This window comes from Chrysochloris asiatica, unplaced genomic scaffold (genome assembly GCF_000296735.1).
Source record: "Chrysochloris asiatica unplaced genomic scaffold, ChrAsi1.0 scaffold00187, whole genome shotgun sequence".
Taxonomy (NCBI): domain Eukaryota; kingdom Metazoa; phylum Chordata; class Mammalia; order Afrosoricida; family Chrysochloridae; genus Chrysochloris; species Chrysochloris asiatica.
The window spans coordinates 3,844,601-3,855,330 of record NW_006408705.1 but is presented as its reverse complement, the minus strand read 5'-3'; the positions used below and the strand labels follow the sequence as shown (position 1 = coordinate 3,855,330).

Sequence of the window (10,730 nt, the reverse complement as noted above, 5' to 3'; positions counted from 1 at the left end):
GTAGGTCTATTTCCAGCTCATTTGCCTCAGTCACTTTATCTCATTTTTGGACATGTGCAGATATGGTCATCTGCTTCTATTTTTTGGGCATCTTCAGGGGTTATCTGTGGCCTTAATACTTAGATGGGTATGTATTTTGGTATTTTTCATGCTGTATGATTGCCTCCAGATAGATGTGATCAGGAAATGGGCTTCCCTTTTCACTCTTCTTCTTAAGAAATTTCAAGGTGCCACTGTTGGTCTTCGTGACGAAATTTAAGATTTAATTTTCAGCCTATTTCCTTTTTTATCTGCTTGTCCTGCTCCACAATCCCTGTTCAGGCCTTTTTTGTAGTTATAAACAGTTCAGGGCTGGCTGTGGCCGTTTAGTTTTAAGTGGAAACTGTCTCTAAATTTCGAGGAGATCTGTGCGCATGCGTAGTAGAACCCTCTGAGGGTGGGGCTGGGGTGTCCACTAGCTCAGGCACCCCTATAGTCACCAGAATGGAGGTAAAAATAATTAAAGCTTTATTTTCCTGGTAAGGGGACTTGGAAGCTGAGGTGAGTCATAATGTAAAACCTTCGACTTTTGATGCCAAATGATTTAATTATATTGTGTATCGGGATACGTACACAAAGCTGCTAAGGTATTTATTTTCAACCCAAAGTAGGACTTGCACTTGCCCAAGTAATCAATGAAAGCAGTGCTCCCTGCCTGCAGTTCTGTGAGTTTTTTCATAATGCTTTTCAAGAATGTTAGCAAAGGGTCTGTTTTTTAGATAAGGTGTGCCTGACCCAAGCCATGGTATTTTTAGTTGCTTCCCATGCATGTGAAAGCTGGACAAGTAATAAGGGTGACCAGAGAAGAATAGATGCTTTTGAATTATGTACTGGTGAAGAATATTGAATATACCATGGCCTCCCAGAAAATTGTGCAAATCTGTCTTGGAGGAAGTACAGCTAGAATGCTGTCCTCTGATGTGAGATATGGGAAGACTTTGTCTCACATACTTTGAACGATGTTATCAGGAGGGACTAGCCCCAGGAAAAGGATGTCATGCTTGATAAAGTGGAGGATCAGCAAAAAAGAGGAAGACCCTCAATGAGATGGATTGGCACAGTGGCTGCAACAATGGTCTCACATTACAATTAGTGAATGCAGCAGGACTGGGCAGTGTTTCTTTCTTTTTAGGGTCACTGTGAGCCAGAACCAACTCAGTGGCACATAACAAGACAAACCACGTTCTCATGATGTTTCTGAAACACAGTTTTCTGCATATGTAGAATTCATAGGTATTCATAGCCTTGTTTCTGCATGGAAGTAGGAAGAACATTTTTGCCGTCTAATACTGAATAAGCTTCCTTAACAGATGATATTGGTCATGTTTTCTGGTGCTTCTAAACTATTCTTTATCTTTGGTGATATGAAGTCTATTCAAGTCTGTTTATTCACTCTGCATCTCAAGTGAGTTAGAGTAGTGTGATTGGCACACAGAAGGCACGCAAGCTTTGAAAGCATGAGTGACTGTGTGTGTGTGTGTGTGTGTGTGTGAGAGAGAGAGAGAGACAGAGAGAGAGAGAGAGAGGAAATGTGAGGCAGAGGGAAGAAGGGTGGTTATTAAGTGGTTCATCAGAAATTGGCTCCATATCTAAATCCTTCTTCCTAGTCTTTTTTCTGATTGTTTTGATTATAGCCTAGGCCATTGTCCAGAGTTAATGCTTAGGTTTTCTCTTGTATGTCAAGTCTATTCACCTTTTCTCAAATACATGCTAACTTCTTGAAGGAAAAGATTAGCACATTGTTTTATTTCTTTAAGCTATTCAAACAGATAAAATCAATCAAGTAGCACACTGTAGACAAATTATCCCTCAAGCCTGAGATTATATTAAAGGAGATTAGAGCTTTGCCAGTGATTGTCCTACAACCTGAGTAAACTGCCCAAGATGATTGTTATTGTGTGCCAACACTTGGTTCTCATTCCTAGCGATCCCGTAGAGGGTTTCCAAGGAGTAGCTGGTGGGTTTGAGCCACTGACCTTGTAATTAGCAGTCCAGTGCTTATCCTGCAAAGCCACACAAGGACTCCAGAAGATGATTAGCAGAGTGCCTAAAAAGGACAGAGTCTAGAAGAAAGGTAAAGCCCCAAACCAAACCCGACTGCCTTCTAGCCGAGTTTTGACTCATAGTGACCCTATAGGACAGAGTCCAACTTCCCTCATAGGGTTTCCAAAACTGTACATCTTTAGGGGAGCACACTGCCACAGCTTTCTCCCACGGTGCAATGGGTGAGTTCCAACTGCCATCTTTTTGGTTAGCATGTGTGTACTTTTATCCACAGCACTACCAGGATCCTCCACGAGGAAGGTAGACTAATGCAAATCTCTCTCAGAACCACCTGTGCTTTCTATTCTCATTTTGTGCAACAGGCTGAGTTCATTAATCGGCTTTCTGGTACCTTAGTATTAGGGGCCCATGCCCTCTTCCTTTGTGTTAATATTTTGGCATTCCGGTTTGCATTAGTCTGTCCTGGGTAACCACCGTTGGGTTTCCTGCAAAACTTAAGAGCCAGATCTACATTACTATAGTAAACACTGCCTGGCAATTTCCCTGTACCTTGATCTCTTATCCAGACTTGAACACTGTGGCAGCTTTTTCAGGTGAATGAAACCTATAGTGATGATAACACAAAAGGCCTGTGTTACTGTAACTTTCTGTTAAAAAGCAAAATTCAATGCATTATTGCAAACATGAGTAATGTTATCACACCTCACAAAAATTGTTCATTCTGGGTCTTAAATGTGAGGAAAATAGAAGTCTTTCTGAATGCAACATCCAAGTTTTCATAGCAAGGAAAACTATACCTTATGGTTTGTCTTTTCTCTTATAGTTTTCTTAATATAGAAAAATATGTCTCTTATTAATGAAAATAATAGATGTATGAAGAGCCCATAAACCTATATTTGAAAGCTTTTTACCTTATCTAATCTACATGCAGTTTCCAAATAGTCTTGAAGAAATTGTAATTATTAACAAGGCCTCATTCTAAAGATACGCAAACTGATCTAGAGAGCAGTGACCCACATAAATGACCATAGCCCTGAATATATATGTCTTATAAAGCTTTGTTTTTTGAGAGTAGGTTTAGTATTAGGAAACCATCAAAAGACAATGTGTGTAATTTTTCATTTCTTAAAATGTATTTTTATCAGTAATGTGTCTAAGGGATTAAGAACCCTGGTTTTGGATTCAAACTGTGTGGGTTACCATCCCAGGTCCTCCACTTCTTGGCTCCTTCTCTTCTGTGACCTTGGATAAGATAACTAAACTTCCTGTGAAATTGCTTCATCTGTAAAATAAGCATAACTGTATTTTGTTGGTATTAAATGTGTTAATGTATGCTAAGCACTTGAACCAGTGTCTAGCATATAAGAACACAAATATTAACTAGTATTACTAGTAGTGATGAGCCTTGGTGTGGTACTATAGGATAAACACTGGACTGGTAACCACTAAGTCGGCGGTTCAAACCGACCAGCCGATCTCAGAAACCCTATGCAAGGTTGCTATGAGTCAGAATCATCTCAACAGCACACAGTAATTAGTAGTAGGTTTGATACAAATAAACAGCAGTCCTCTGTCCATTCCCCAGTTTACTCCCAAGATGCAGCAACCCTCGTTCCTTTCCCCTGGTCATTACATAATTATATGCTGCTACTTTTAGATTTTCCAGTTGCAGGTATCTATCTCTTGACCGGTTTTCCTAACTTCCTCCTCCTTCCTCCCTAGTTTATTAAAGTTCTTTCTACTCTCACCTGTGTTTGATCTCCTGTCCTTCAAAAGGGTACACCAAAGGTACATTTTTAGATTTTTTTCATCTGGAAATGCCTTCATTCTGTCTTCATACTTGAGTGATAGTTTACTTCAGGTATAAAGTTAGAGATTGAAAATAAATTTTTATCAGGATTTTATTGCGCAATTATCTTCTGGTTAAGGAAATCAATATGTGTCTTCATCTTTGTATGGTACCTCAATTTCTCCTACTCCTCAAAGCTTTTGGAATCTCCTTTTTATTCAGGTACTGAGAAATTTTTCAACATGCCTTGTTGTAAACCTCTATCTTTCAGTCTGAAAACTTGTCCTTCAGTTCTGTGAAATAACACTCCACTTTTTTTTTTTTTTAAGCTTTTTGTGACTGTGTACAGGTCATCAGTCCTACATTCAGCAAGTCATAGGATCGTGTCGTTACAATGATTCTGATCCCCTCTGTGTACCATGAGCTCACAGTATTGACTTTTACCTGGCTTCACTTTTAACTCTTGCACTCCTCCCTGTGTCAGCCTCCAGCTCATTGTCTATTGCGTTCACCATCTCCCAAGTAAACGTGTCTGCCCTCTGCCCTGTACCATGTGAATCGTTTTCCCTTCCCTCCCACCCCTGATAACCCCTATAGAATGTTTCCTTTAACAAAACCTTTCCTTAACTTTTTGCAACAGTGATCTCATACAGTATTTATCTTTTTGTGATTTACTAATATCACTCAGCAGAATGTTCTCTGGGTTCATCCACATTATGAGGTGTTTCATTGATTTATCATCATTCCATTGTGTGTATGTACCAAAGTTTGTATGTCTTAATGACTTCTCATTTTGAAATAGAGTTTGTCTTTCTGTTGTTTTTATTGTCTGAATAAATGTTTCTGTGTTTCTTATCCTCTGTGAAATTAACTTTTTTTAAATTTTAGGAGAAAGTGTGGTTCAGTATCGTTTTTATGGTTTCAGATAACTCCTCAAACCTTAGTATCCTACTGTACTGTCATTTTCGCTTTAATTTTCATTTTTTGTCACCATAATGAGAATTTCATCAAAAAGAAATGTAAAGTGGTCCCGTTGAATTGACCTACATTGAGCTAGTAATTCATCCGAAGCATGACAAATGTGAGATAGCAGTTTATTTCAGACTCAGTGCCCCTATGAGTTTGATGTGGCTTGGGGCACTTCAACACCCAGTTTGAGGGGATCACAATTCTAGGTGATGTTGATGCTCCTACTCTAAGCCACCCTTTGAGAAGCACTATGACATTTAACGGCTTTTAGGGGGAAAAAAACAAAAAACTAGAGTTGCAAGAAGAATGACTCAAGAGTAAATGCCAGCCAAGAGTAAAATTTCTTCCTCTGGATGCATGTAGTTAGGATCAAACTGGAAGCATGTGAGTTTGTGCATGAACTTGCTTGCAGATACACATACATTTGAATATCTGTTGAGAACATTGGTATGTGTTATGTTGTAATAGTTTAGTTTCCATACTAAAACAGAGTGAACTAATCAAGAGTCAAGGATAGAACATATTTACGTTCTTGCTGATCTTGATGTTAATGGACATTTGGTGATGAATGCTTAAATACCACAGTGGATTTGGTGACCTGCCAGTTTCTGATTGGTCAGTCTGTCAACATTTTATAAAGAAAATTTCGTCTTACAAGAGATAGCAAGGATACAGCATGGTAGGGAAATCCAGATTGTTTGGTATCAGGATTCATCATACACAAATCTTGCTCCAAGTAAAACTTGTCCTTAATTCCTGTTATAATGTGAGGAAAGGAATAGGCAATTGCTTATAAGTGAGTTCACTCCTCATGATTGTTAGGTGAAGATTGTGCGCTAAGGAGGGAAAAAACCACTCATTAGAAAATGGTCTAGAAGACAATGTGAGTGATTAGTGCTTCCTGCCCCTTTCTTCTTTCCCCATTCCAGACTTCCAGAAACATGGGACAACTCGAAGTTAGTGTCCCCAGCGGAATCTTATTAGGTGAAATAAATCAACTTTGTTACATTCTTCTCCGGTTTTGGATTTTTAAAAAATTCAATTGATCTTTACGTAACAGTGTTCAGAGTTGTACAGAAAGTCAGCCCTGATTTACAGCTACCATCTAAGAGAAAGGGAATATGAATTCAATTCATACATTACTTTCTGTAACAGAAGGATCTGTATAGATAACATGTATAGAGTAGCAGCCTACTGGAGGCTTAACATGGGCTTTCTAACATCTACCTCTTTACAAACTTGTCTTCATGTTCTTATTAAGCTATGTGCAAAAGGAATGTGTGTTCTGTTTAATCATGATTTTGTTAGGCTAGGTCTATGAATTATAAAGACAAATCTTAGAAGAGGCCACAAAGGTCAAGGTATCGCTTTCTCAGAATAAATTGTTACCTTAATTCATCAGGGACCAGTTTTAACTCATACTGAAATTGCCTGTCCTAAAAGAAAGCTAGGACCTCTGCAAACTCTTTTAATCTATGTAGAAATGACTGTCTACATGGACATGGCAACACTGAGCCGGCTTTTATGGACAGTAAATGCTTGATCACACAGTTGAGCTGGGTGAGTGGAAGAAGGGGCAGTAGAAGGAGCTGAGTATGTGATTGTGCTTTCCTTTCCTGTAGTGTGTTCCATGGGAAACGGTACAAGCAGACTCTATAGTGCTCTCGCCAAGACACTGAACAGCAGCACTGCCTCCCAGCACCCAGAGTATTTGGTATCGCCTGACTCAGAACATCTGGAGCCCATTGATCCTAAAGAGCTTCTTGAGGAATGCAGGGCTGTCTTGCACACTCGACCTCCCCGGTTCCAGAGGGACTTTGTGGATCTGAGGACAGATTGCCCCACTAGTCACCCATCTATTAGGGTCATGCAATGGAACATCCTCGCCCAAGGTATGCCTACTGCTTTGTGCCAAGCAGTTCAGTTTGCTGTGACTTGCCCAACACAGGTGGAGAGAATAAGTGTGGGGAGCTAGAGGTGTAGGAAAAGGAGTCATTTGGTTTTCATTAATGAAGCTAGCAACTCAAGGTTTATTCTTTACCTTCCTTGTTTGCGGACTGTCCAAGTACAATGGAAGTCTGTTATGCTACTTCCCAACAGATCCAAATTTAAAAGGCCCTGTGTTTTATTAATCAGTTGACTGGAATAGCCTCATACTTTGTTGTCTCCAGCTTTCGGTCCACAGCACTAAGATATCATTCTTGCAGGGCAGAAACTGAGTCTGCTGAAGGGGGAGTGACAGGTAGAACTTGCTTCAGGGACTGGAAGTTATCATTGGGCGGTGGTGAGTCTAGCAGCCAGATTCTTACCCACATATGTCTATATAACTTGAGGTCAGTGTTTCATAAAGTAGAGTATGTGAAAACGTTCTCCCTTTATAAAACAACCAAAGAGACATTGCTTCAATTCTGTGTTCATTAAATTATTACTTTATTATGGACACAAATTCCTTTCCTAAGTCTGCTTAGTTGTATCAATCAACTTTTTAACATTGTCTTTCATGTAGTAGTTGAAATTTTAAGAAAAAGAAACAAGGGCCTCTTTATTGCCAAAAAAGAAGAGCTAATATTCCCTGATTTCCCAATCTGATTATTTTTACAGCTGTTCATAGTCCGTTTAAAAAGTACTTAGAATTAGATATATTTATCTCATTGGACAGAGTTTAGGCCCCTGGAGCTGCAAAGAATCATGGTTCCTTAATTAAGGCAGAAACTATTAAGGATCTTGTGTCTGAAATATAGTTATAGAAAAGTATTAATACAAAACTAATCCAGATGGTAAGAGGCTGTTTTGTTTGGGTAGGCTAATGTAGTTTAGACAGAAACAGGCCATATGAATGAAAGCATCTGCAACTGAGGAAGCACTGTGAGGTTGTTGAGTAGTGTCAAACCGAATGAGACTCCCAGGTACTTTATAGTCATTCTTCTGTAGTAGCTGACAACTGATTGCTTCTTTTATTTCAGCTCTTGGAGAAGGTAAAGACAACTTTGTACAATGTCCTGTTGAAGCACTCAAATGGGAAGAAAGGAAATGCCTCATCTTAGAAGAAATCCTAGCTTACCAGCCTGATATATTGTGCCTGCAAGAGGTGGACCACTACTTTGACACCTTCCATCCACTCCTCACTAGACTGGGCTACCAAGGCACCTTTTTCCCCAAGCCCTGGTCACCCTGTCTAGATGTAGAACACAACAATGGGCCAGATGGCTGTGCCTTATTTTTTGTCCAAAGCCGGTTCAAGTTAGTCAACAGTGCCAATATTAGGCTGACAGCCATGACACTGAAAACTAATCAGGTGGCCATTGCACAGATCCTAGAGTGCAAGGAGTCAGGGCGACAGTTCTGTATTGCTGTCACCCACTTAAAAGCACGCACTGGCTGGGAGCGGTTTCGATCAGCTCAAGGCTGTGATCTTCTCCAGAACCTACAGAGCATCACTCAGGGAGCCAAAATTCCCCTTATTGTTTGTGGAGACTTCAATGCAGAGCCAACAGAGGAGGTCTACAAACACTTTGCTTCCTCCAGCCTCAACCTGAACAGCGCCTACAAGCTACTGAGTGCTGATGGGCAGTCTGAGCCTCCCTACACCACCTGGAAGATCCGGACCTCGGGGGAGTCCCGGCACACCCTGGATTATATCTGGTATTCCAAACATGCTCTCAGTGTGAGATCTGCGCTTGATTTGCTGACTGAAGAACAAATTGGACCCAACCGACTACCATCCTTCAATTATCCTTCAGACCACCTGTCTCTAGTGTGTGACTTTAGCTTTAATGAGGAACCTGAAGGGCTTTTCTAAATACTTCTGTCTTTTTAATCACAAGAGTCTTAACCAGGGATGTTTCAGGAACCTGAAATAGTCTAAATTGCCTGAGGAAGGATTCCCAGTTTCTCTCACTTGATATTTCCAGCATGCCTTCGGGAAGGAATCCCATTAGTTCACTAACTTTTTCAATTAAAGCCTACAGTGGAAAAGGTGTTTGCACTTGGGTTTTTGTTTGTAGTGTTTTTTTCCCCTTACTTAGTATTACATTTTGATAATTTAAGGGCATTGTACAATCTCAGACTTGCTTGAGTCCTCCATAATTAACAACAGGTATGCAGGAGCAATTTCTCTAGACGACATTTCAAGTTTTTTATTTGTGTGGGTTTTAAAATGTCAACAGTTATGCATGGTAATATTTATTTTTTATATCTACTTATAAAATCAATAAATTATGGCAGTGTGAACATCTTAGAACCATGCAAAACAAGTAATAGAGTAATTTATAAACTTTCTTAAAGCTTTAAAATGTTTACAATTGTGATCTAACAAAATAGTGGGTGTACAAAGGAATGATTTTCTAGAGGGGATTTTTGTGTGATTGTGTTATTTATGTGGAAGTATCAATTCTCCCAGATACATTCTTTATAACATAATCTTTGCTATGGCTCCATCCATGTTTGCCATGATTGTTTCTTCAAGTGATTCCATGTTCAGTCTGTTTTCATTATTTAATCACTTATGCATTTATACTTTTCCATTGGAATGCTATTGGTATATATTTAAAGTCACACAGAGCCATTATTTGTACTGGAATGTGCTTTTCACAATAGGTTATTTAAGAGCTGTGATGTAGCAGTAGCTAAGAATGTCAGTGGGACCTTTTCAGAGATGGGAAACTAGAAAACCTGCTAATAGGCTGTCCTTGAAATTTCCTAAGATGGCTGGATGACTGGTTTAGCCATCTAAAAAGAAATAGAGTTAGGAAGAAAGATTAAGCTGGTGAAACCCTTTTTAAAAACATCCCAACAAAATAACTTACTGATAATTCACAAATATTTTAATCCATGAGTTGTAAATATTAAAGCTAATAAATGGTCTTTTAAAGCTAATGCTTGTAAATTTTTGTCTTTTGAGCCTCCTGTAAAATCTGGGTGTAGTCTTGATTCTTTTGCTAATTGTGGTCCATACATTCCGTTTTGCACACAGAACCTTTATTTTCAAGTGTACAAGGCTGGGGCCACAGCTACACCCTAAAGACATCTAGCCTGTGAGTTCTCCACAATGGGCGTCCCCAGATATTCTGCACTGGAACCACTTTAGAAAACAAATGAGGGTTTCAGTATATTATATATAGAAAATTTGGGGGCTACCTGGAAAGAATGGCAAGCAATTGTAATATTGGTTCAAATTTTAACATGATTAATGGTAATCATTTGTCACTGAAAATGGAATACTGATTATCAGGCTAAAGAGAAATCACGAGAACCTTATATAAATAAATTTAGATGAGAATTGAAAAGCCAAATTATTTGTGAATTTCATGTTTAGCCTATATACATATATATTGTTAAGTGCTGTCGAGTTGGTTCTGACCCATACCGACCCTGTATAGGGTTTCTGAGGAGCAGCTGGTGAGCTTGAACCACTGACCTTCAGTTCAAACGGCTTTGTAGTCTGGCACATTAACCCACAGTGCCACACCAGGAAAATATATATGAATGTTGGAGAAGTGGCTGGGAATGCAACTGAACAAATGCAAAGACTTCTAAAGATAACATTTGAAATGTGACTGTAAGTCTTCTTAGCATTAAGGAAAACAGATCTACAGTTTAACTTTCCTTATGAGCTATTCTTCAGTTATATTATTGTTAGCTGCCACTGAATTGGCTCCTAATTCATGGGAACTCCATATGCAATGGGATTGGATTGTGATCTATCTACAGGATTTTCACTGGCTGAATTTGGACAGTATATAAACCTTGTTAGGTTTCATGTCATATTTTTACCCCTTAAATTTTTTCTTTGTAGACTATCACGTTAGTATCATGTCAGTAAATAAATATGTCACAAGGTAAGATGTTTCGTGCATGAACTTGTCTTTTTCTGTCCACTTTTAGTTCAGCTTTTCCTTTTCATATCCCATATTTTGATTTATATTATGAA

General features: G+C 39.0%; 1 protein-coding gene across 1 annotated transcript in view; it reads left to right on the top strand.

Annotated features, from left to right (window-relative positions):
* The window catches only part of CCRN4L (CCR4 carbon catabolite repression 4-like (S. cerevisiae)), a 28,220-nt gene extending 19,590 nt beyond the window's left edge, over positions 1 to 8,630 (top strand). The window contains exons 2-3 of the mRNA XM_006872230.1: positions 6,424 to 6,693; positions 7,765 to 8,630. Of these exons, the coding sequence (XP_006872292.1) occupies positions 6,424 to 6,693; positions 7,765 to 8,600 (1,106 nt within the window). The 3' untranslated portion in view covers positions 8,601 to 8,630. The remainder of the gene's footprint in view (positions 1 to 6,423; positions 6,694 to 7,764) is intronic.
* Positions 8,631 to 10,730: the final 2,100 nt, after the last annotated feature.